The sequence below is a fragment of the Macaca fascicularis genome, chromosome 11 (genome assembly GCF_037993035.2).
Source record: "Macaca fascicularis isolate 582-1 chromosome 11, T2T-MFA8v1.1".
Lineage (NCBI taxonomy): Eukaryota > Metazoa > Chordata > Mammalia > Primates > Cercopithecidae > Macaca > Macaca fascicularis.
The window spans coordinates 135,400,404-135,427,095 of record NC_088385.1 but is presented as its reverse complement, the minus strand read 5'-3'; the positions used below and the strand labels follow the sequence as shown (position 1 = coordinate 135,427,095).

The window sequence follows — 26,692 nt, the reverse complement described above, 5'->3', positions numbered from 1 at the left end:
TCGGGAGGTGATGAGGTCACGGGGGCGGAGCCTCAGGAATGGGATTAGGGCCCTTTTAAAACAGGTCTCTCCCCTCCACTGCGAGAGGACACAGGGAGAAGCCCCGTCTAGCAACCAGGAAGCCGGGCCTCACCAGATACTGAATCTGCTGGCGTCTAGATCTTGGACCTCCAGGCTCCAGAACTGTAAGAAACAAATTCCTGTTGTTTAGAAGCTTCCCAGTCTCTGGTGTTTTGTTAGAGCAACTAGAACAGACTAAAACAGGGGTCAATCATTAAATACCAAATTTCTTCCCATGCTCAGAGTGCCACCAGCCATTTCTCCAATGGCTTTGCATTTTCCACTCTTCCCAGAATTAGAAGGGGAGAGGGAGTCAGCTGAAGCCTGAGTCCTGCTAGGGCCACCTTGCCGCACAAGTCACCGGGTGTGGTTTTCTGCCGATGAGCATTGTCGGCTGGTTGCTGCAGATTTGGGAAGCACCAGTCTCCTTCAAAAGCCCCAAGAGGGAGATGGGGGTCTGGTTCCCTGCTTGTTCCTACCGGTCTGCTAGGCTTGTTCTACCAGGACACCTCTAGACACCTTCCCACAGGCGGTTCACAGAGGAAGGTGCTGAGCTGGGGGTGTCGAGATGCCTCTAGTGAACTGGAAGTAGATCCCATTCCTTCCACTTCTCAAGGTGCCTCCTCATCCCCAGTCTCCAGAGTGACTGAAGTTTCTACTGCTCTGCAAAGCCCAAGATAGGTCCACATTTTATTCCATTCTGATTCCCCCAGCACACACAACCACCTGATTCCCCTTTGGAAATATTCTGCACCAAATGAAATCTGAGTGAGCTCATTAATTATGAAAATTCACAATGCATCATTATAATAATTACTCTGATCACACAAACATTATACCACCATGAATAATTTAATGGGAATTGTGCTTTTGAAAAGCATGGCAATTAAAATAAAACCCAGGGAGGTGACAGAGAGGATGCGGGAAATACTCGCTCCAGTTTGTTCGAAGGAGGCTGTGCCATCTCCAGAATGCTCCCCCTTTGTCTTAAAGAATTACTCTCGACCTTAGGTGGTGGGGAGACAAAGAAGACAATGAGAGACCTGAGAGTTTATAAATGGGCTCCACTCCTGAGAAATGGAGATCAAGAGTTCAAAGACAGGCTGGTTTTCCCCTAAATAAAACAAGTTCAAGCGTCTTTATCATTATCCCCCAGAAAAATAAAATAAAATAAAAAATCCTGATTGAAGAAGAAATGATTCATCCTGCCTGGACACCCATCCTCAAGTGCCCCGAGGTTCTTTGAAATTCTGTCTGGAGGTAGCTCTAGAAATAAATACAAGTTTCCTGGTCTCCCAGTGAGTGGTGTGTACAACTAAGCCAAACAATCGGGGTGGAGGGAATTATATTTTGCACTAAAAAGAAGAAATAAGACCAATTTACCCTGTGACTTTTACTAATCATGACAAAATCTTTTTTAAGTACCTTACTAAGTTTGTGAACAAGCAGTAATTTCTGCAATGAAACAGCCCCCTGAGATTAGGGAATTAAGTTAATTGGAATGGTTGGAAAGGAGGGTTTATACTGTGGGGAGGTGCAAAATGAGACCAGAGGGAGTTTGGACCCAGTTTTTAAAGAGGATCCTCTGTCCTCACTGACAGCAATCCAGGAGACACTACAGGTTCAGGTTTACACGCTCCTTACTGTTCATGAAAAGCTGACCTATTATCTTGCTCTCTGGCTTTCAAATTTTTGAAAATCAAGGTCTATTGTAAGAATCACATTTTACAACATAAGTTGGTGCGCATGCTTGTACACACACACACACCTACACCAACACACAGAAAACACAGTCCTACCATGTGAAATGTGCTCTATTAGGAATAGAATTTCTATGCTATTCTGTTTAGGAAAGAAAACTGCTGACAGCAACAGTCCACCAAGTTAATTCCACTGCGTCATGATCCACAGTTCTTACTGTACACTTAACAGACACTTACAAAGTGCCTCATCTAGGTACTAGGGTACCTAGGTACTAAGTACACTCATGAAGTACCTCATCTTGGAACTTAGTACCTAGGTACTAAGTACCTTAACAGTACCTTAACGGACACCTAACGGACACTTATGAATACCTCATCTAGGTACTAGGTTACCTAGTTACTAAGTACACTTAACAGACATGAAGCACCTTATCTAGGAACTAGGGTACCTAGGTACCTAGATACTAAGCACGCTTAATAGATATTTACAAAGTACCTGCTGTGTGCCCAGCACGCATCTAGGGACCAGGGTTTCAGTACTGGCAACAGAGACAAAATCTATGCCCACGAGGAGCTTACATTCTACTGGAATAAGTTAGAAAAAAACATTGCCAAACCCATTTTTTACAACTGCTGGGTGAGGAAGTTGGGCAGGGATTGTCAACCTCCTTTTAATTGACACAAAAAGAGGTTGAGGTCGGGGAGTGTGGGCCTGTCTCCCTTGTACACAGCAGGAATCTCAGGGAGGTCGGCTTTGTTTCCAAGGCTTTCCTCGAAGTTTTGTCTTTCATACTTTTTGACCAGGATTCTTCTGACTGCAAGAAACAGAAAGCAAACTTGAATGTGCATAAGAAAAAAAGGAGATTTTGTCAGAATTCAGCCAGAAAAACAAAACAAAACAAAACAAACTGCTGTAGTTACTGCACCAGAAGGGCTTAAACATAGGAATTGATTACGTCGTGATGCAAGAGTTACGAAGCAGAGATGATGGTGAGACACCCAGATGCCAGTGACACAAGGGCACCCTGCAGCCCTAGGGGAAGAGGAACAATGGATCCCAGGGGGTTTCCAGGGACCAAGGCCCCCCACGGGGCAGGGTGCAAACCAGGCCACAGTGCACAGAGGCTGTCTTTGGTCGGCTGGGGTTCCTGAGACGCGCTGGCCGTCACTGCAGGCAGTCCAGGAAGCAAAGCAAGAAAAGGAGAGAAACGCTGTGGCTTTTCCCATTCAATCTCCCTCCTGTCTCCCGCCACTGCCTCAGACTGGACTAGGATGTGTCCAGAAGCCAGAAGACACGGGAACCTGGGAGGTGCGGTTCCCTCTAATCCAGAAGTAAGCAGGGGAAACAGGAAGGATCTGAGGACGGAAAGGCAGGCACTCAACCAGCAAAGGACTCAACCAGCACAGGTATTGAGTGAGATTGCTCCAGGGCATATCTCTGAGTTATGAGAATAGCAGGACAACCGAGCCTTGGGAAACCAGGAAGCTAAACCAGGGACTCTAATCCCTCCCAGACTCTCCTCTCCCTGTCACCTATTTTTGCTGTTCTGGGAATCCCAGCGTCACCTCCTCCTGCAGCAGGCCTGCAGGAGGTCGGCTGCATTCACACGGTCGGTCAGTCGGTCGGTCGGTCGGTCGGTCGGTCGGTCGGCATAGGCTGCAGGCAGCTCAGCCCTTCAGTATCAGCCCATCCAGGGGAAAAGGGCGCCTGGCACCATATGGAGATGTTTTGGTTGTCATCAGCGAGGCTGGGTGCTGCTGGCATCTAGTGTGTGGGGACAGAAACTCTGCACTATAGGGTGAAAATGGTGCCTACACCAGAGGAGGGGGGCTGGACTTCAAAGGGCTTCATTTGTGCTATGACTCCTGGGAGGTTTGCAACACCTCTATAGATATTTATTTCTTCTTGGATGTACTTGCAGGGGAATTCTGGGATCGCCTTGCAGCTGGCTCAGACCATAAGAATGTCCCTCGCGAATCTGGGAATTCCTGTGCTGCTCGGCTCATCCAGCTCTTTAGAGGCCTAAGAGCCGCAGGACCTTACCTCACCAGGAGGACGGTGCACTCACCTACCGCACGCTCCAGTTCAGTGGCTTTCATTTTGGAAAAGATGTAAACTTCCATCTGGACCAGCAATTCTCAATTGGGAGGGGTGGGATGTGTCTACATCAGAATCCTGGAGTAGGTTTAGCATTAAAATGCATATTCAGTCATTGCTATTATGAAATTGGGAAATCACTTTTTTCTGTTGTTGTTAAATGAGCCACAGGAGGCAAAGTTAATCTATTTGTTGTTATGTTGGCTTGGAGAACAAAGAACAGGATCTTTAAGGGATGGTGTTCCCTCCTCTGAGGGGAGTGGAGATAAATCTCTGGATTTTTATATTTATTTGGAAAGGGCATATATGTTTAAAGCTGGGAAATGCTGACTTGCATGTTGGATGATGGGCCCAAGCCCAGCAATGTCCTGGTCTAGAACAATTCAGCCCCTGGCTAGGGGGGACCCTATTTGACAATTCAATGGGGCTATAACCCCCAGTGGAACAGGGCATCACTCATCTTCAGTGTCTGATACGGTTTAGCTCTGTGTCCCCACCCAAATCTCATCTTGAATTGAAATCCCCACATGTCAAGGGAGGGACATGGTGTGGGGGTGATTGGACCATGGGGGCGGCTTTCCCCATGCTGTTCTCATGATAGTGAGTGAGTTCTCATGAGATCTGATAGTTTAAAAGTGTGGCACTTCCACCCTTCACTCTCTCTCTCTCTCCTGCTGCCATGTAGAACATCCCTTGCTTCCCTTTTCCCACAACTGTAAGTTTCCTGAGGCCTCCCAGTCATGCTTCCTACTAAGCCTGCAGAACTGTGAGTCAATCAAACCTCTTTCCTTTATAAAGTACCCAGTCTCAGGTAGTTCTTTATGGCAGAGTGAGAACGGACTCATACAGTGTCCCAGCATCACATGCCCTGCTGGCTTCCATATGGTAGGAAATAATGTTCCTTTCTGTGCCTTTGGATCCAGCCTTTCAGAATTTCAGAGAGCCATTCCTCCACCTTTTCTGGAAGCCCTTGTTTCATGTTATAGGACAGGGCACGCAATCCAGAGGTTCCATCAAAGAAGGAAAAGCAGCTGATATCAGATCTGCCTGCCCATCTTCATCAGGGCCTGAGGACAGGGTTTGCCGCACGCAGAATGTGAGATAATTTGGGGCGAAACATACAAGGGCCTTTAAACATGCTATCAGTTATGTATTTAGCTTGATGTTTTGGGGAAAATGCAATTAGTATGTAAAACAGTGACTTTCATGGAAATGATTGCTTAGGGCAAAGCTCAGATTAAAAGATTTGAAATAGAGAAAAACTGTTATTAAGTAAATGGAAGTGCAGATGATACCAATATAGGCCAAAAATTATTGAGAATCATATAGGGCAGACTGCAAATTAGAAAACGCTGATTTAAAAGTTACTAGCAATTTTCCGTCTTTGAAGATGGGGACGTTAAATACACCTCTTGGGCCTACTTTCTTTCAGAATATTTTCTAAAATGAGTTGTAAGTGTGTGTTTGCATGAGCGTTTTCAGCTGCACCCCTATAAACCAGGTACGCTGTGTTCTTGGAGAAAATTGTGACGTTCCCATTAACCTGAATGAAGATATTCACTGTTTTGGTTAGTCATGTAAATAGATGTATTAACAGGACTGTGCCCCACGGAGTTACAGACATTTTTAAATTTCGAAATCTGGATTTAGATTCCCTTGTTCTTAAAAACTAACGGCTAGTCACGACGCTGCATTCGTGTGTGTGTGTGTCTGTGTGTGTGTGCACATGAGCGTGTGTGCGTGTGTATAAGTGTGCATGTGTGTAAACATGTGCGAGGGTGTGTGTATAGGCGCGCGTGTGCATTAATGAGCATGTGAGAGTATGCATGCGTACATGTGAGTGCGTGCGTGTGTATGAGCGTGCATGTATGCATTAGAGTGTTAGCGAGTGTATGTGAGTATTTGTGCACGTGTGGGCACATGTGTGAATGAATGTTCATGAGTGTGTGTGTGACTGTGTGGGAGGTGCATGCGTGAGTGTGAGTGTGCATGTGCGCACTAATGAGCACGAGTGTGTGAGCATACACATGCGTGTGTGAATGTGTGACTGTGCGGGGGCCGGTGCACACATGCAGGCACGTATGTCTAAGCTTCTTCTCCACGGCGGTAAAAGCCAAGAAGAGCCGGCTACCCTGGGGAAATCAAGGGAAGGAGGGGGAAGCAAGAAGACGTGAATTTCCCTCAGCCCTCACTGAAGGGAAGGCTGTAAATTAAAGGGTTTATTTAACCTGTGACTGTGACACTCAGGTACAACAGCACGTGCCACACTTCAGAGACTAGAGTGGGTTTGACCCGTGGGTACATGAGAGTGCCAGCCTTCACAGTGACATGGAGCCCCTGTTGGCCCTCACCTTTCAGAAAGTCCTGTTAAAATTCCCACCTGCTCTGTGTCAGGCTGGGGGAACTGGGAGCCGGATCTCCTCCCCTAGTGCTGTCTGGGAGAGAGCTGTGCCCACATGGCTGTCCCAGGGAGAAGCCAGCAGCAGAACTCTACTAGATAAAGAGGCAGGGCCCGAAGAAACCACTCACACCAGAGCAGGACAGCCCAGACCCAGCTGCAGGCGAGCGAAGGAGAGGAGGGTTTCCTACAAGCAGGTCTCTGAGCCCTTCTGCCACAATAATGGGGACATTAAAAGTAAGAGAGGGCTGGGCGTGGTGTCTCATGCCTGTAATCCTAGCACTTTGGGAGGCCGAGGCGGGCAGATTGCCTGAGGTCAGGAGTTTGAGACCAGCCTGACCAACATGGGGAAACCCGGTCTCCACTAAAAATACAAAATTAGCTGGGCGTGGTGGCGCACGCCTGTAATCCCCGCTACTCAGGAGGCTGAGGCAGGAGAATTATTTGAATCTGGAAGGCAGAGGTTGCAGTGAGCCGAGATTGCACCATTGCACTCCAGCTGGGCAACAAGAGCAAAACTCTGTCTCAAAAAAAAAAAAAAAAAAAAAGTAAGAGAGGATCCTGCAGGGATAACTGGGGACATCAGTGATATTAAGACTGCACCAAACACACAATCATCCCAATTCAGAACTCAGTGTCCGGAAGGGCTGGATCAATTTGAAATGAATGCAGCTATTACCTCCAAATCAATACGGATCAAATTGAGGGACATTCTTCTAAAAAACCTGGCCTGTACTCTTCAAACACATCAGAGTTATGAAGACAAAAAAAGGCTGAGAAATTGTTTCTGATGAAAAGACACAAAAGAGACATTACAAGGAAACACAGCATGAGATGCTGGACCAACAAAAACTTAGTTTTCTTTGGCTTTAAATAACAGTAATGGAGTAACTGGAAACATTTGAATAAAGGAGGTAGATGCATAATAGTACCGTAGCAATGCCATTTTATTTTGACCCATGTGATTATATCAGAGAATTGCCTTATTTTAAGGAAGATACATGATAGAGGTATAATGTGTGCAACTTACTATCAGTTCAGAAAAATTGCACCTAGAGATACACACACAGATACGGATATAGATACAGATATGGATACGCAGGCAGAGGGGGAGAGAGAGAGAAACATTCAGACACAGCTAATAAGAAAAATACTGATAAACAAACCTGGTAAATGTTAATTTGGAGGAAACTAGGTGAAAAGTATATAAGACTCTTTGTACTATTTTTGCAACTTTTCTGAAAGTCTAAAATCATTTCCTAGTAAAAAGTTTAAGACAGTATTTTGATGCAGGAAGCACTTTATGCACAGTTGGCAGGATTTAAACCGGAGGCTCTCAATGCACTCAAGGGATGTTTGGCAATGGCTGGAGACATGTTTGGTTGTCATAACTGTGTGGGCAGGGAAAAGACTGCTGGCATGTGGCCCTGCACAGGACACTCCTCCACCCCAGCAATAAACAATAATCTTGCCCAACATGTCAACAGTGCTGAGGCTGAGAAACTCTGATTGCAAAATTTAAAGGAGAAGGAACGAGATTTCTCACAGACATGATCACACGTAGTGCTGGCAAAGCCGCTGCCCTTCTTGGAAAAGCAGCATCATCTGGCAGAGATAACTTAGTTCTTCTTCATCTTCTTTCTCTTACTCTCTTGACCAACATCTTTACTCTTTCTACCCCTCTCTGTCAAGTTTTCCAGGATCCTGTTCAATGGACACTAATCTCACCTGCCCGGCACTCCCTCTCTCCCTTCTTCTGGTACCAGCCTTCTTCCTGGAAGGGATCTCAAAACTCCAGCCGCGTGGACTGGATGGAAACTTCAATGTCTATATGGATCTTGCTGCTTTGGCCTCAGGTGACTGTGGGCCCAAACCAGGCCACTTCTAGCATCTCATCCTTTCCATCAAAGTTGAGTGGTCAAAGGCACAAATGAAAAATTGTCCTGAGGCCATGATCTAGACTATTTGTCCCACACGGCATTTAACAATTTTTTATTTGGTTGCCCACACTTGAAATCTGCCATTTTATATTTAAACATCCTTATTTCCTGGTTTATGAAAATCAGTAAGGCTTAGGAATCATTCTGCCCACACCCGCTACTGCCTATGGGGGCCAGGGCTATTCTCACCTGCTGTCACCACGTGGGAGTGGCCCTGGGCCCAAAGACAGAGCATCACACTCCTGTTCATCATAGCCCAATCAGTGTGCTTCACTCCTGAGTAAATAGGGGCCCTGGAGGCATTTGAGTTTGTAAGCCTGCATCCAGGAGGAGCCACATTCCACCAAACAAGACAGAGTCATTTCCTGAAATGTTCATATAAGCTAAGCAAAGCAAAGACCTTCCTGAGAACTGAAGTCCAGGAGCTCTCAGTGGCCACATTTCACATAATGTAGAAAATCCAAATGAGAGAATGAAGCCTCCATGAAAGCGTGCATGAGTGTGTGAAGGAGAGAGGGAGAGGGAGAGAGAGAGAGAAAAGGAGAGAGGGTAGAGATGGGGGGGAGAGAGAGAGAAATGGGGGAGGGAGAGAGAGAGATGGGGAGAGAGAGAGAAAGGGAGAGAGGGTAGAGATGGGGGAGAGAGAGAGAGAGATGGGGGAGGGAGAGAGAGAGATGGGGAGAGAGAGAGAAAGGGAGAGAGGGTAGAGATGGGGGGGAGAGAGAGAGAGAGAGAGAGAGAGAGAGAGAGGGAGAATATGTCCTTGATGCCCTATTCAAATCCCAGTGAACCCCTGGGTCCGGCTGGTTCCTCTCATCTTTTAATCAATTTTTCCTTGGCTTGCCTTTCTGTAGAAGTTCCTCTGCTGCCTGCACTGGTGTTAACCTGTTGCTTGTGTTTAAGAGTCTAACGTTCTTCCCTGGCAACTCCATTAAGCTCTTTAATCTTTTAAAAGCTGGTGATAAGATAATTTTATTTATTAAAATGTCTTTTTTTTGCTTTCATTCTTATTTGTAATTAAAACACAATAATTGTACATATGTATGGGTTACAATACGATATTCTGATACATGTACAAAATGTGTAATGATTAAATCAGGGTAATTAGCATATCAATTACCTCAAATACTTATCATTTTTGTTGAGAACATTCAAAATCTGTTCTTCTAGGTATTTGAAAATTTACAATAAGTTGTTGTTCATCACAGTCACCCTGCAGTGCTGGAACTTATTCCTCCTACCTCACTAAACAGGGTCTTGCTCTGTATCCCATGCTGGAGTGCAGCCGTGCAATCTTGGCTCACTTCAACCTCTACCTCTGGAGGTCAACAATCCTCCCACCTCAGCCTCCCAAGTAGCTGGGACTACAGACACTCACCACCATGCCCAGCTAATTTTTTGTGTGTATTTTTTGGGGTAGAGATGGATTCTCACCATACTGCCTAGGCTGGTCTTGAACTCCTGGGCTCAAGCAATCCTTCCACCTCAGCCTTCCGAAGTACTGGGATTACAGGCATGAGACACCATGCTGGCTGTCTTCTACTCTTTACTTCTATTCTATGCGATACCATAGGCTTAGAAAGGCTTATTATTATTAAAATGATAATTTCTCCCAAATTCATCTATATCATTTTCTTATTTTACATAATTCTAATTAACTCTAAGCCATTGACTTTTAATGTTACTATATGTTTTACCGCTATAGGTAGAGGTTGTCTTATTGATGTGGGCTAGAGTTACATGGGAAGTCTAATCTGTGCATAGGAGAGGCACTCTGTTCATCTCTTGCCATTATTTCTTACAGCCATTATTTCTTACAGAAAACCTCTTGCCATTATTTCTTACAGGAAAGCTGGCTTTGATTGATGTGGATTAGCTTCACATAAGCTTGAGGACACTCACAACATGGTGGTCACAGCACATGTGCCAAGGACCACGGAGACAGACCCACTAGGTCCAAACCCTGACTCTACCAATCATTTGCTGTACATTTTGGGAATGCACTCAGTGCCCCCAGTTGTAGGACTAACAAATGTGCTTATCTCCTGAGGTTACTATGAAGAGTAACTAAGTTTATATACATATACATATCTGCCACACAAATGATGGCCCTCCCAGAGCACTATACACTCCAAAACACAAATGACTATTTGGATGCTGTATCAGTCAGAGTTATCCCAAGAAACAGAACCAATAGGATATAAATATATAAGAGGAGACTTGTTATGCAAATTGGCTCACGTTATTTTCCTAGGAATGGCTGGTCAGTACATGGTGGTCCATGGGCCCATGGTCATCTCTGGTCAAAGTGCTCATTCACCACCCCGATCCACCAAAAAATGGGTATCTTGAGGTAGAGAAGTTGCAGCACATTCCTTTGAGTTGAACTTTATAGAATTCTTCTAAACAGATAATATAATGGAGTTCATGTAACTGAGATTACGAACCGGATGCTGCCCTCTTCCTCCTGCTTCTGAACAGTTCAGCCCAACACCATCAGGAGAGGCCCAGCAAGGCAGACAGTGGAGACTCAGTGGCTGGGGCAGGGGGTCAGAGGAGTGGCAAGGAGGACAGGTGGCATCAAGGGCTAGAGACTGAGTGGACTGAGATGGGGGAGGCAGGGGAAATGGCCTGGCCTGGGATTAGGAGAAGGGAGCTACAAACACAGAAAGGAAGAGATCTAGAATGACACGTGTGGTGCTGGATTAGAATCTGAGGCATCAGTGTGAACTCATGGTTTTTAAGACAGATCAATAGATTAGATAATAGACAGATGGAGGCATAGGTAGATAGATAGAGAACAGCAGACAGATAGAGAACAGTAGATAGATAGCTAGGATAGGTTAGGGGAGAGAGAGAGAGATGCCTAGATATAGAACAACAGATAGAGGTAGAGAGGTAACAAGAGAGGAAGAAAGAAAGGTCAATGTGTGTGCAATGATTTCCTACCTCTGTCCATGGAGTGGAGCTAGAGCACTCCACTAGTCATGAGCACAAGCAGAGCCATGATCTTGATGTCTAAATATCATTTCCCCACTAAAAGCAACTGAACTGATTCCAAGACTGGGGCAGGGAAGGTGCAGATGAGCCTGGAGGATCTTATATCCAGAAAGTAGGGCAGTGCTTAAAGGAGGAGGACATGTCAGAACAACACAGAAGTTGTCATAAAATGACTCCCACTGGCCAAACCTGTGATATTGTGAGCATCAAAATAAACAGTTATAGTAATGAAATGTAAGCCATAGAGTACAAAAGAAATCCAAGAACCCATCCTGTTATAGATTCATAAATGAAATGTTGAAATTCTAATGAGGAACAGGATGTTCATATAGACTCTGAACATCTTTCCACAAAATATGTCTTAATTTCAAAGGGAATAAGAGTAACCTCACAGTAGAGAAGCCCAGCAGACACCACCTTAATCAGGTGATCAAAGAGAACATCATTAATATTGTGACACATTTAAATCTCGTGCAACCAGATAAAGTACAAAGACAACAGCCGAGCATCCTGTCTGGAGCATTCCTGCCCAAAATGTAGCATCTGAATCACTAATCAGGAAGAAACATCAGACAAATCCGAATGGAGAGAGACGTGTCACAAAATAACTAGCCTGTAAGCTTCCACAGTGTCAAAGTCATGAAATTCAAGGGAAGACTGAAAAAAAGTAAAAAGCCATGACAACTAACTGCAATGAGCAATCCTGAACTAGATCCTTCTGCTGTGAATTACTGGGACGATAGTTGATATGGTTTGGCTCTGTGTCCCCACCCAAATCTCATCTTGAACTGTAATCCCAATGTGTCCAGGGAGGGACCTAGTGGGAAGTGATTGGATCATGAGGAGGGGGGCAGTGATTTTCCCCATGCTTTTCTCATGATAATGAGTGAGTTCTCACAAGATCTGATGCTTTTATAAGGGACTCTTTTCCTTTTGTCTCCTCCCTTTCCTGCCACCATGTGAAAAACGTACTTGCTTCTCCTTTGCCTTCTGCCATGATTGTAAGTTTCCTGAGGTCTACCCAGCCATGCAGAACTGTGAGTCAATTAAGCCTCTTTCCTTTATAAATTACCCAGTCTCAGGGGAATTCTTTATAGCCATGTGAAAATGGAATCATACAACAGTATTGTGTGGTAATAATGCAGCAATGGTAATTCTCTGATTTTGATGTTACCTTGTGCTTCTGTAAGAGAATGTCTTCTTAGTAAGAAATACACAACAAAGTGTTCGGGGATGATATGCATCAACTCAGCCAGTTACTCTGAGATGTTCATGGGACAAAAGTTCTAGGCACCTATTTTTGAAATGTTCTAAATGTTTGAGGTTATTTAAACATCAAAACAACAAAAAACTCCAGCCATTTTCCACTATGTATGAGTAATTTTTATTTGTATAAATGTCAGCCTCAGGAGGAAAGAGAATCCAACTCCAATGTTCAAAGTCCCTTTTATGAAGGAACTACTTACGGAAGAAATGAAATAATGAGGCTGGGTACCTAGAGATAAGAAATAGACATTATCTTCACCTGAAGGGGGAAGTGGAGAAGGGAGTGTTCCTGAAGGTCAGTGGGAGCTGGAATCTTGAACAGAGGTCACCCAACAGGAGTTAGATTCATGGGGAGACAAAGGCACAGCCAGAGATGGGCCCAAACAAGGAGCGAGTGGGGACCAAATATTCCAGCTTCTCCTTTCTCTTGCCCTTCAATCTCTTGCCATGTCCCCACTGGTCAGCCCCCCATGGAACCCAGCAGATATAGGAACCAGGAGTTGCCATTTGCAGGGTCAGCCTCCTAGGGTTCAGAGCAGGACAGAGAACAATGGAGATTGTATCCAAAATGTGCAAATGAAAAATAAAGACAAATAAACATTAGGTCATTTGACCCTTTTAAATAACTCCATGAAACACATTTTACCAGCCCCAGTGACAGACCCAGAAGCTGAGGTTTGGTGCCATAAGTGGCTTTCCCATGTCTACACAGTGGAGCAGGGATTTGACTCAGGCCGGTATAACTACCAAGCCTTGATCTTGCCTCCCAAACAGGACCTGTCTGGAGAGGAAGGGGTCCTAACTTGTTGAAACAAACCTGTTTTAGATCTCATCTTTCTCTCTTCCAACTGAGACTTGGGCCACCTCTGGTATCTGTCTCATTTTGCCTCTGATATTGAAGGCAGCCTGGGTTGACAGCTGAGTGATAAATGATGTTTGCTTACCCTTGATTTCAGGCAAGTATGACACAAACTCAATTAGGAAAATACATCTTCATGCTGCCTCCTGTTCATAGATACTAACCCAAGTAGACTTCTGAGAAGGAAAGAGATACAACTTGCTTACATGACTCTTCTATGTTCCTGTGACCTGTGTTGATCACACTCTCAAAGTTGGAGATGTAGGAATATATGTCATTCTTTGTCTGGTCTCAATAATTCATCCCTTTTCTGGTAACAACACCCAATAAGTCAAAGTTATAGTTTATCAGGAGGTGATAAGTGCAAAGAGAAATGACAAAATAGGGACAGGGCACAGAAAGGGCAGGAATGGAGAAGAACAGACAATGTGAATAGGGAGACTTCCATGAGGAGGTGCTCTTGGTGCACAGATCTGAGAAACTGAAAGTGTGTCATGCTGGTATCTAGAGGTTACCCCACAGCAGGCATGTGCAAAGGCCCTGCAGTGGGAGCCTATCTGTGGTGGTGAGCCCAGCAAGCATGCCCATGGGACGGGAGCGGAGTGTGGGGTTGAAAATGAGGTCAGAAGGATGCCACAGGGTTGGAGATTACAGGGTTGGGGATTACAGAGCGTTGTAGATCACTGCACGCACTGTGGCATTACCTCTGAATGTGATGGGAGACACTAGAGAATTTAGGGCAAAGGACATGATCTGACCACTGGTCAAGAAGGGCCTAAACATGCAGCTGGTGTTTGCTGAGGATGGTGGACATTTAGATCTTCCAGTCGGGCTAATGAACAAAGTAAGGAAGTACTGTCTCTAGAGGATTAGTAGTGATTTAATAATAATAAAAAAAAAGACAGTAGCAATTCTGTCTCTGAAGTTTATTACTTTTATGTGGCCAGTTCTGGGAATCCATTACCTTCAAGGAATGAAAATAATGAGTGTGCTTGGAGAATAGACAGGTGAGATATTTGAGAGAGAAAACAAAATTCCTTTTGCCTGGGACCAGATCTTCCAGGACCCTCTATTAGTCAGGGTTCTCCTGGGAAACAGAACCAATAGGGTGAGCATATACTGAGAGAAACTTATTTTAAGGTATTGGCTCATGTGATTATGGAGTCTGGCAAGTCCAAAATCTGTAGGGCGGGCTGATAGGCTGGAGACCCAAGGAAAATCTAACATTGCAGCTCATGTCCAAAGACTGTTGGCTGGCAGAATTCCTTCTTGTCTTTTAGGGGTGGTCAGCCTTTTGATCCCTGCAGGCCTTCAACTCATTGGATGAGGCCTACCAACATTATGGAGAGTCACCTGTTTTATCAAAATCCACCAATTTGTTAATCTCACCCAAACAGACACACACACACACACACACACACACACACACACACACACACACACAGACTCAAGTCTGACTAAATATCTGGGCACTGTGGCCCACACAAGTTGAGACATAAAATTAACCATCATGGATACCTTGACCACTGGGGATTAGTAAGAAGCTGAAGTTTGCAGGCTTCTTGCCTCTGTGAATGGTAGAGTGGACCCCTTCCCACCCAGAACTAACAGGCAACCACACAGCCAAACCACTGCCAGCTGTCACCTCCATGGCATCAGTGCCACAGGGAGACAGGCTGGGGTCACAGGCCAGGACATGGCCAGGGAGACAATTGACGAGGAGAAGGCAGTGAGAGACTGCAGCTAGGAAATGTCATTTAGTTAATAGGATATGAACATGACAGATGAAAACATTGAATTCGAAGGCAAATGAGAAAAGTCTGCTCTCTGAGTCAATTTATTGCTTACAATTAAAAAGTAGAAAACAAAGAAAATGGTAACCTGGGGCTGTGTAGTGACCCAAAAGATTTACATAAATTGAAGATAAGAGCCTATCACCACTTAGGAAGTGGGAAAGATGGAACAGAGCCAGAGCAGAACAAATGCCCTGAAAGACTTCCCCTGGGATTTTTGTTCTCATAAATCAGGATGCCAGAGGGGCAAACCTTTTAGGGTCAACATATACAGCTGCAGCATGAGAAACTGGCAGGCTTTAGGAACTCAGCCCAGGGCTCCCACAGTCCTGGGGGTGAGCACCTGAGGTTGAAAGTAAGGTCTCCTTGTCTGCAAGAGGAGGTCAGTGATAGAAGATGCTACTATTGCAGTGCCCGTCTCTTATTGGAGGGATGTTGGATGGATGGATATCAATGAAAGAAGAATGAATGAAGGTCAAGACAAGCAGAAAAGAAGAAAAGTCACCCAGAAGTAGAGACGTGCTGGGAGATAAAGAAGGTCACCCTCCTAACTTGAGATGTCCTGGACTTTGTTGTTTGTGTGTAGGTAGGAGAAGTGAGCTGACCTCCCACATGGGCTGCCCCCACAATGTGCAGCATACCCGTGAGAAGCAGCCATCCAGTGGCTTTTGATGCCCTTCGTTTTGCTCATTTGGTTGGTGAATAGGGTTTTGCCTGCTGGGCATTCATTCCCCATCTTCTGATACAGCTCCACCTGTGTTTGGGCATCATCACACCTTTTGTCTTAGTGGTGTGGGTGGAAGTGACCTCGCCCCCAGGCTCCCAGGATTCCTGTGCCTGAGATATGCATAATCAGAAAACCCTATTCCCTTAAGTCAGCAGTGAGTGGGCCCAAGACCGCAGTGAGTGCCAAAAATCTACCCCTGCAACTTTTTCTACAAACATGTGAGAAGCCACTTTCTTTTAGTTGGATCAACTTTCTTTTAGTTGAGTATGCTGTGTGGACAGACTATAAGCCTGGAGCTGCTGTTGACAATGATGCCCTCTCTAAAATGAAGACAGCAAAGAGGACAGAAGAGCCAAAAGATTGGGAGAAACAGAAACTATCCAATGACATCACTTGACCCCTGGATCCAGCTGTGCCTGAAGTCTACCTGGACTTTGCAGTTACCTGAACTAATGGTTTTTTTCTTTCTTTCTTTCTTTTTGACTTTGGTATGGTTTGCTTAAGCTGGAGGTTTTGGCATTTGTAACTAGAGGAATCATGAATAAGAAACTGAATAATTTAGTGTATATTCAAAAAACATTTCCATCAAACAGACAGGGAAAAACTGCTTCAGTGTGTCAAACCCAACCTCATTGTTTCCAGTGGAGACAAAAATCACATTTTCAGGGATACCTTGTTTATGGCATAAGTAATATTTTTTTCTTTTTTGTTTGTTTGTTTTGTCTTAAAATCATCACTAAGCTGTAACTCAATGATAAGACCAGAAACTAGCCTAGAATTGGGTTTCTGTGCGTGTGTGTGTGCATGCACACATGTGTGTGTTGAGGCAGGAGGCAGTTTTCTTCAAGTTCCTTTATTTTGAGAATATGAGAATCCCTTGTTGCCTCAAAGACTTGCTAGTAGAATACCATGTGCCAAACTGGCTAGTGTTGGATCCACATTTCTACAGCATCTGGGTCCGCAGAGAGAGTGAGGAAACACAGCAAAAGCAAACATAATTATGGGGCCAGAGGGACCCATTGAGCAAGAAGGATGAAAAAAGTAAACTGCAGAGTTGGGAGAAAAAATTAACCTAAGAGAGAAATGTGGCCTGCTGTGGATGGTTTTCATGACTCTGAGAACTCAGAGGGAGAAGGGGTGCTTAAGATCGTGTCAAGAGTATCCTAACACTAAGCCAGATGGAATTATGCCTAAGCTGTAGTTAAGCATGAAGTGGTCAAGGGATGTCTCAGAATATAAACCTTTGACTCTCTGTTTAGGTCTATAATAAACAAACAGCTCACACTTGACCAGCTTTTCCTATTCCCCAATATTGTTGAATGCACAGTTCTGTTTTCTTTGCTTTGTGTTTTAAATTATTCTCAGTTATTGTTTAAAAATATCTATGTAAGGTTTCCATTGTGTTGTACTGAGGATTCTTCATCTCCATGGCTTTAATAATACAAATAATGATGGCCCTGATTTATTGAACTTTACTATGTGCCAAGTCTTACCGCATGCAATAGTTTGCATGGCCCCAAAAGTGAATGTCCACTTAGAACCTGTGAGCGTGTCCTTGCTTAAGAAAAAAATCTCTTTTCAGATGTCATTAAGTTAAGGATCTTGAAATGAGATCATCCTGGATTATAGTGGGTTATAAATCCAATGACCGGTATCCTTATAAGACAGACAGGTAAGGAACATTTAGAATGGAAGGCTATGTGAAGACGGAGGCAAAGATTGCTGTGATGCTGCCACAAGCCAAGAATGCCAGGAGCCAAGAGAAGCTGGAAGAGGCAAGGAAGGATCCTCCCCTAGGGGCTCAGCACCGTGCATGGCCCTGACAACATATGATTTTGGACTTTTGGCCCCAGAATTGTGAGACTATCAATTTTTGTTACATTAAGCTTCCCTGTTTGTTACAACAGCCCTTGGAAACTCATAAAGCATGCTAAGTATCTCTACTCCACTTTTGCATTAAATGTTGTCAACCATCCTATAAAATAGATATTATCCCTTCTTAGCACAGAGGTCCCCAACCTTTTTGGCAAATGGGACCAGTTTTGTGGAAGACAATTTTTCAACGGACGAGGGGGTGGGGAGATTGTTTCAGCATGATTCAAGCACATTACATTTATTGTGCATTTTATTTCTATTATTATTACATTGTAATATATAAAAAATATTATATAACTCACCATAATATAGATTCAGTGGGAGCCCTGAGCTTGTTTTCCTGCAACTAGACCATCCCATCTTGGGGCGTAGTGGGAGACAGTGACAGATCATCAGGCATTAGATTCTCATAAGGAGCATGCAACCTAGGTCCCTTGCATGCACCATTCACAATAGGGTTCACACTTCTATGAGAATCTAATGCTGCCACTGATCTGACAGGAGGCGGAGCTCAGGCAGTAATGTGAGTGATGGGGAGCAGCTGTAAATTCAGAGGAAGCATTGCTCGCTTATCCATCACTCACCTCCTGCTCTGCAGCCTGGTTCCTAACAGGCCATGGACCGGTACAAACCATGACCAGAGGGTTGGGGAACCCTGACTTATAAAACAAAACTGAGGCTCAGAAAAGCTGTCCTTTGTTTTTTCACTACATACACTTGGTCTTAGGGCCAGTGGAATGAACATCGGTTGATCTTTCATCCAGCATCCATCTCATCTTCTTTTAGTAACAGCCTTTCAGTTTTTCTCTGGGAGGAAAATCCTTTCCCCTTGGATACAAAATGATGGAACTATTAATGAGGCCGTCTTATACCTTTCTAGACAGAGATGAGCCTATGAAATCTGTGTGCATCCCTGACAGTTGGAATCACCTGCAGAGCTTTTAAACAGTAAAACTGATCAGCCCTGCCTCTATACTCAACCCTCCTCCATCCCTACCAAAGAGCCTGATTCCATTGGTTTGGGATAAGGCCTGGGGATTGGTATTTTTTAAAGTTTACCCAGGTGAAAAGTTTAGCCAAGGTATAGGCTTCCTTCATCCTGGAATCTAAAACATGAGCACTGAGACAAAAATAAGTAAAATGGTTCCTGTTTTCCAACCATGGTACCCTAAAGAAGTCAGACAATTATAGCCACAGGAACCCAGCACCTGGCAGCTTCCTGCTCATAGGAAATCTTGTCCTTCCACTTTCTCTGGAGTCAAGAGCTTCCAATCTCTTATTACTTAGTAATAAGCAAGTAAGGTATCAAGATGTTTCTGTTGCTAACAACCAAAGACTTCTGACCAATTCATCCAGGAACTGGTGGAACAGAAGCTCAAACTTAAGCTTTTGTTTCTATGACACTGAGCCTTCCTAATTAGTCTGTAAGTGATAACTCACCATGTTGCTGGCAAGATGAAGGGTGTTGAGATAAGAAAGAAAAAAACGTTATACATAGAAACGACATGGTCTTCTATATTAAGTCTTTGGGTGGCTTTAGGATCCCAGCCATCTGCAAGTGTAAGCTCAACATTTCTAACACATCATTAAGAACATCCTTAATCAGGAAAAAAAATATATGTACACATTGCAGAAGACAAGAAATCAGTCTCTCTGGGAGAGTAACTAGAATCCATTGTCTTGGAAATTTTGCTGATTTAGACTCCAGATGGGTTGTATTTCACATTTGTTCTCTCCTTGAATGCAGCAACTTCTAAGTTTCTAAAGGCATATAAAACAAGGAAGCTCAGTGCACAGGTAGGAGAATAACATCTTGAAGAGAAACTGGTTTTAAGAACATCAGAAGTACCCACTTAGAAACAAAAGCAACACCGTTAATACAATTTTTATTCTTCTTTAATAGACATAAAGGTAATTTTTAAATGACAGTTCTCTTAGTCACACCTAGGGTATATGAGTGCACGTACTTGAAAATACAGTAGAGGAAAACAGTATAAGGAATATACTGTTGTAAATTTCCTATATAGTGTACAAAGCACTGTAACAGAATTTGAATGCAAGTAATGATTAATTAAAAATGTATTTTTTAAGCCATAGAGCAATGACTAAAATTTAAAAAGAAGTATAAATAATAAGCCAGTAGTGGAGATAAAATGGAATCATAAAAAGTACTCCATATATAAAAAAGCTGGTAGGGAAAGAGGTAAAGAAGAATAAAGAGCAGATGGAACATAAAGAAAACAATGAGCAAAATAGTAGATCTTAATACAAGTTGATGAATAATAACATTAAATATAAGTGGTCTAAACATTATACTTAAAAGACAGAGATTATCAGATTGGATAAACAAGTGAAACCCAACTCTATGCTGCCTATAAACAACCAACATTACACATAAAGACATGAGTTAAAAGTAAAAAGATGAAAAAGACATTACCATAAAAAATACCAATAAAAAGAAAGCTGAGATGGCTTTATTAATATCAGATAAAATAGATTATAGAACAAGAAATATTTCTAAGAATAAAGAAAGGCATTACATAGAAGTGGATTGATATAACAACAACAACAAAAATCCTAAGTATGTACCTAAGACAGTGTTCAAAATACATGAAACAAAAGCTGTCAGAGCTAAAATTAAAAAATAGACAAAACCATAACATAGCTGGAGACTTCAATACTCTTCTCTCAATAAGTGACAGAACAAACAGGTCAGTAGGAATATAGAAGACCTGGACAACACTATACACATTTAAGGAATCATTGCAGCCTTGGGTTAGGCAAAGCTTTCTTAGATGTGACACCAAAAACCCAATAACTAAAAGAAAATATTAATAAACTAAACATCACTAAAATGTAAAACCTCTGATCTTCCAAAGACACATACTGGGAGAAACTATCTGTAAAACACTTACCTGACAAAGGCCTTGCATTCAGAATATATAAAGCACTCTCAAAAATCATAACAGAAAAATAATCAATAAAAAGTGGGTACAATATTTGAAAAAGATATTTCACCAAAGACAACACAAGCATGGCAATTAAGCACAAGAAGTAATGTTCAATATTATTAGTCATGAGGGCAAAAATTAAAACCTCAAAGAAATGCCTATTATACACCTATCAGAATGACTAAACAAAATAAAAACAAAATGGATAATACCAAATGCTGCTGAAGAACTATTATACATGGCTGATAGGGATGCAAACTGCTAAAACTATGTTTAAAAAGAGTTTGCAGTATCTTACGAAGTCGTATATACTGCCCCCACACAAAGTAGCAACCCCAGTCCTAGCTAGTTACTTAGGAGAAGTGAAAATATATGTTTGCATGAAGACTTGTTAGTGAATATTTATAGCAACACTCTTCGTAATTACCCCAAACTGGCATAATTTTAAATGTCTTTTCAGTATGAAATAAACAAACTGTGGTGCATTCATTCAATGGAATGCCATTCAGCAATGAAAAGGAACTAACTATTGATACATAGGCGACTATCAAATGCATCCTGTTAAGTAGAAGAAAGCAGGTCCAAAAGCTGCATACTGCATGATCCTGTTTTTATGACATTTTGAAAAAGGTAAAACTCTAGAGACAAATAGCAAATCAGTGGTTGCCAGGATCGGAGGTAGAGGAAGGAGGAGGCTACAAAGGCAAATAGACATTTTGGAGAGTAATGAGCATGTTCTATACCGCAACCCTAGTGATGTTTACGTGACTGTCTGCATTTGTCGAAACTTCGAACCATACACTCAAAGAGGTGAATTTTATTGTGTGCAAATTATATTTTAATAAGCCTGGTTTTTAAACAAAGTAGATGGCTGTAAAAATGTTCTATCAATCAGATGTTCCATTTATTCCATTAATTCTGTAATACTCTCCTTCACTTCAATTAATATACATTTTTATTAACCTTGCTTTTTATGACTATGGATGTATGAAATATCTAATACCTCCAAAGGCTTTGTCTTAACCTCTGCTCATAGAGGTGTTAACTACTAATATAATTGAGAGTGCTGAGCTCTTCTCTGCGTGACTGTAGCCACCCTTGTGATTAAGCTAACAGAGAACAGTGAGATGAACGAAGAAGAGGTTGAAGCAAAACTCAGCTGCTTAAGGGAAGGGCCAGGCGAGTGAGCAGAGGAAGAGAGGACTTGAATAAACACATGCTCCAGAGGAGAACACCCCTGCTCAGCTTCGGCACAAGGTAGCCATAAAAGAAATTACACCCAAGATGGGCAGACTATCGACACTTTTGAGAGAAGCTAGAAATCCTAATTTGTTTTTCATAATGGAAGAGAAAACTTATTTGATCATCTCAGTAGATGCAAAAGAGCATTTGATAAAATTCTATATGCAACTTCTAGCAAACTAGAAATCTTTTTTGTAATTGACAGATAAAATGTGTATACAGTTACAGAGTACAACACGATGACTTGATATATGTACACATTGTGGAAATCCTAATTTTTTATGTGAATGTTCCCATTTCTTTTCATTTCACTTTATTATTATTATTATTATTATTATTATTATTATTATTTTGAGACCGAGTCTTACTCTGTCACCCAGGCTGGATGCAGAGGCGTGATCTTGCCTCACTGCCACCTCCAACTCCAAGGTTCAAATGATTCTCATGCCTCAGCCTCCCGAGCAGCTGGGATTACAGGCCCCCACCACCACACCCAGCTAATCTTTGTATTTTCAGTAGAGATGGGGTTTCACCATGTTGGCCAGGCTGGTCTTGAACTTCTGACCTCAAGTGATCCACCTGCCTCTTGCCTCCCAAAGTGCTGGAATTACAGGTGTGAGCCACCGCGCCCGACCAACTCTCACAATTTTTAAATGTCAGGAACCTTTAAAAAAAATTGTATGGATAAAACAGTAGTTGTCTGCAGGTCCTGAAGTTTGCAAGCATAGTCAAGAAATGTGGGTATAGAGGAAAGAACTATAATAGGACGCATTCAGATCTGATCGTTTAATAGAATGATTTCCAAGAAGTTGCAATAACTATTAAGAGGCGGAAACACAGTGAGGAATTTCGACTTGAGGGATAAGAAGGGACAAGGATGAAAAGAAAATCTATGTGTCTGTGCTAAGTGTACACATGTTGTAAGTGTATGCAGGACAAGACATGAGCATCATTCTTTGGTGTTAGCATGAATGTGGGTAAGCTGTGAGGGGCTTCTCCACCCTGATGACATCCTCCTATTTCTCATCCCTGCTATAGACCCTAAGTCCCTTACCAGAAACCCAAAACCCCTAAAGCACTGACAATCCCAAGGTTTGGCTGGTTGGTTGTATTTAATTCATTCAGTGGCCAACGCTGATCTGAAGTCCAGCTATTTGGGGTCTTATTATCCTTCTTTATGTAAAGACTCATACATTGCACACAAAGTCAGCGTGATGTGCAAGTACAGGCTGCAACTCCAGACGAAGGCTCAGGGTGCCATACCACACATGCATATGACTTTATGCCTCTATTTTTCTATCCTTCCTTCTCTCTTGTAATTCAAAGATCTCAATAGTTCTGAATTTGAAATACATTTGCCCCCACAGATTTCAGAAAAGAGATTGTGGTCCCACATAACCTTCCCAGAAGGTCTCATATGTGACTAATAACCATCGCTAAACTTCTGAGGGCATCTCAGCCTGGCACCGCCCTTCCACTGGCTTTATAGAGGGACAATACATCAACCTCTAATTCAAGGATGTTTTGTCTCCCCTGCCTCAGCCCAAGTCTTAAATCTTAGGAAAAGATTTCTTTCTTTCAATGCCCTGTCCTATTTATGGAACTGCCCAAGAACAATTCTGCCTTTTCCGAACCCTGACAAATTGCAAAGCCTCTAAATCCACAGTCAAAAATAAACAGACAATTGGTATTAAAAATTAATCAGTGGTTTCAAGGATTCCAGAAATCAGCACTTAAATCCGTGTGCAGGAAGAGACAGAGATGGTTTTTTTTTTTTTTTTTTTTTTTTTTTTTTTTTTTTTTTTTTTAGACAGCAGTAATGTAAACAAGGTCAGAAAACTTTCCTCTCTAGAAGATATCTTACGGTGCAAACGCTTTACGTGTGGAGGAATCCGAGGGGGGAATGAACTGCTGCTTTTGATCATGAGAAACAAACGGAAAATGTATTTTGCAGATGATAACTTGCAGGCCCTTATGCACCCCCAAATCACGTGGTGAACTTTGCAAAGCAAAAAGCAGGGAAAGAAAGCCCCACCAAATCAAGGTTGCACTTAGCTAGAGGGCAGGGGCGGTTCGGGATAGGGGTGGGGCTTCGCTGTGTCCCTAGTTTTCAGTAGTTTCCCTTGCTGTGCAAATATCAGCTTCAAATCCAGTCCCAGTTGCCTTTCCAGCCAAATCACTGCCCCCAGCACTGAACACATGGACATCTGTAACAGCCACTCTCTTAATCAAAAGTAAAATCCTCTGGATACACACACACACACACACACACACACACACACACACACACACACACACACACGGAATACAAGCCTTAATGAAGAACAGTCCACACTTGCTTTAAAGGGAACATCCAGCATCCTCGCCTGGTAAAAGTCTCCCAAGGGCAAGGGGCGAAAACCCGGAGGAGGTCGGTCACGCCCTGCTCAATTGGCACCGCCTTCCTCTGCAAAGTGCTTTCTACCCATTCAGTCATTTTATCATCAAAAAAACTGCCGGGAGGTAGGTTGGGAAGAGAATTCTTCAATGGCCACTTTGCATCCAGGAAAACTGAATCCTAGAAACGCTGGAACCTAGAGCTAATGAACAGCAGAATTCAGGCACCAGATTGTGACTGTTGACTCTTTCAAATAAAATAGAAAAGTGCCTCCCTCTCCTACTCCCCCACCCCGACTTGCCCCCCCGTTTCCCTCTTCTCTCACCCCACCCTCCTCTCTACCTGGAGCTCCTAGAAGAAAGGAACACTTACATAAAATATAGCAAACTTGTCTGGTTGGTGTATCTGGGCAAGCGCAGCCTCAAGGAAAGTAGATTTTTCTGGATTTTCAGGCGGTGCGGAATGACTTTTGAAAAGCAAACGCTACTTTTAAACATCCATGACAACTTGTCTCTCAATGCGTTTCTAGCTCAGCCTCAGAGCATTAGGCGGGAGAGGGGTGGCTTTGAGGGTTCTCTGCTCAGAGCTTGGGGCCGATACCGGACCCGAGGCGCCACGCGAAGGCGCAGGGCACCCTTGTGCGCACTTCTGTTTAACCAAATGAACCCGAGACCTTCGCCAGGGCGCAGGCAGCAGGAAAGCGACGCTCTCCTCTTCCTACGTCCTGGACGCGCCCCGGGACTCGGGCAGCTGCTGTCCCTGGCAGAGCCGAGGCCTTCCTCCCCGCCTGCCCCGCGGCTCTTGGGGCCGGAGACCGCCTCTACCCGCCCTTCCCGCCGCCCGATCCGCGCGGCCACTCGGCCGCACACGCACATAATAATAAAGGCCGAAATAACCGCACGGCTACCTTTTGTGAGCCCTGCGGGAGCCATACATTAGCGCCTTTAAATTCCTGCAACCAAAGCAGGGCCGCCACTCCCATTGTAGAGAAGAGGACACTGAGGTGAAGTAGCTACGGACAGGACCGGTGGTGAGCTAGTTCTCATCGCGAGGGGCGCACCCACCTCCCCATCCGCGCTCCCAAACCACAGACGACTCATTTGAAGGAGCCCACAGAGAGCCCCTGGTTTCTGCCATGCTGGGGTTCCTGGTGAGCTGCGCGATGGTGCGCGTTCCTCTAGGGCCAGCACGGAGACCTTAGCGGTTGCGGAAAGGGGATGCAAAGAACCGGGCCTTCCCTTCTGGAGCACCAGCCCCACAGTGCTGAAGCTGTGGATGGGGAGTTGTGGATAGGGAGCACACAGCCGGGAGGAAGGGGCGCACGGAGCGGAGACCCTCTCCTGGACACCAGTTCCACAGGGTGACTGTGCTGGGCCTGGGGCAGGTCCCCACGGAACTCAGGGATGGGGAACAAACACCGTGTCCCTCAGCCACGCCCCCTCCTCATCCGTGGGGCAGCTCTGGGTCTGGGGGGTCCGGGGTGGGAGATTCGGGACTCGGTAACAGCCTAACTTGCCCGGATCCTGGCGCCCAGCTGGGAGCGCCCTTCTGGATTAGGGGCGGCTCGGCATCCGCAGAGGCGCTCTTGGTGGGACCCGCGCCCCCACCAAGGCCCCCGCCGCACCCCTCGCTTCGGCTGCCCTCACCCCGAGCCACCCCGGAATCGGGAAGTTCGCATGCGTCGGCGCGCCACGCACCCGCCCCGGCCTTACCTTTGCCCAGCAGCGCGCCCAGCAGCAGGCTCAGCGCCCCGCACAGCGGCGCCGCCGGCCCGGGGGCCGCACCCTCGGAGCGCATCCTGCGTCCCGGCCGCTCACGCCGCCCGCCGCCAGCCTGAAGCGCAGCGCCCGCCCGCGGCCCTCGCCGGCCGCCCCATGCCCAGGGCCACTCCCGCAGCCCGGTCGGCCCGGCCCGCTGCGTCTCAGCCGTCCGCGGCCCGCCCCTGCCGGGTCCACGCCGCCGCGGCTCGGGCTCTGGCTCCGGCGGTTCCGGCTCCGCCGCTGCTCGCGCTCCGGCCGGGACAACTTTTCTCCAGCAGCCGCCGCAGCCGCCGGACCGCCCCGCCCCCGCCCCGCCCCCGGCCCCGCCCCCGGCCGGGCCCCGCCCCCGCCGCGCCCCGGGACCGCGGGCAGATTGAGGGTGCGGGAGGAGAGAGTGCGCCTGCCCGCCGGGAGGGGCGGCAGATGGAGAACCCCTCGCCCGGGCTAGGGAGGGTGTGCCCGGGAAAGAAGACGGGACGGGGAGGGGGCGTCTCCCCAGGCGGCTGGGACGGCTCCTCCGGGGGGGGGGTCCACGCCTTCCCAGAAGAACTCAGCGTTGGCAGCCTCTTGCCCGGGTGCCCAGCGGTCCGCGGCCCGGAGGGTCCTGCCCAGGGACCCGACGCTCAAGGCAGAGCTGGACCCC

General features: G+C 45.0%; 1 protein-coding gene across 2 annotated transcripts in view; it reads right to left on the bottom strand.

Annotated features, from left to right (window-relative positions):
* The window catches only part of TMEM132C (transmembrane protein 132C), a 436,917-nt gene extending 410,626 nt beyond the window's left edge, over positions 1-26,291 (bottom strand). For both annotated transcript variants that reach the window (XM_005572611.5, XM_065525025.2), the window contains exon 1: positions 26,002-26,291. In XM_005572611.5, coding sequence (XP_005572668.3) covers positions 26,002-26,086 — 85 coding nt within the window. In that variant the 5' untranslated portion in view covers positions 26,087-26,291. The remainder of the gene's footprint in view (positions 1-26,001) is intronic.
* Between the last annotated feature and the right edge of the window lie 401 nt (positions 26,292-26,692).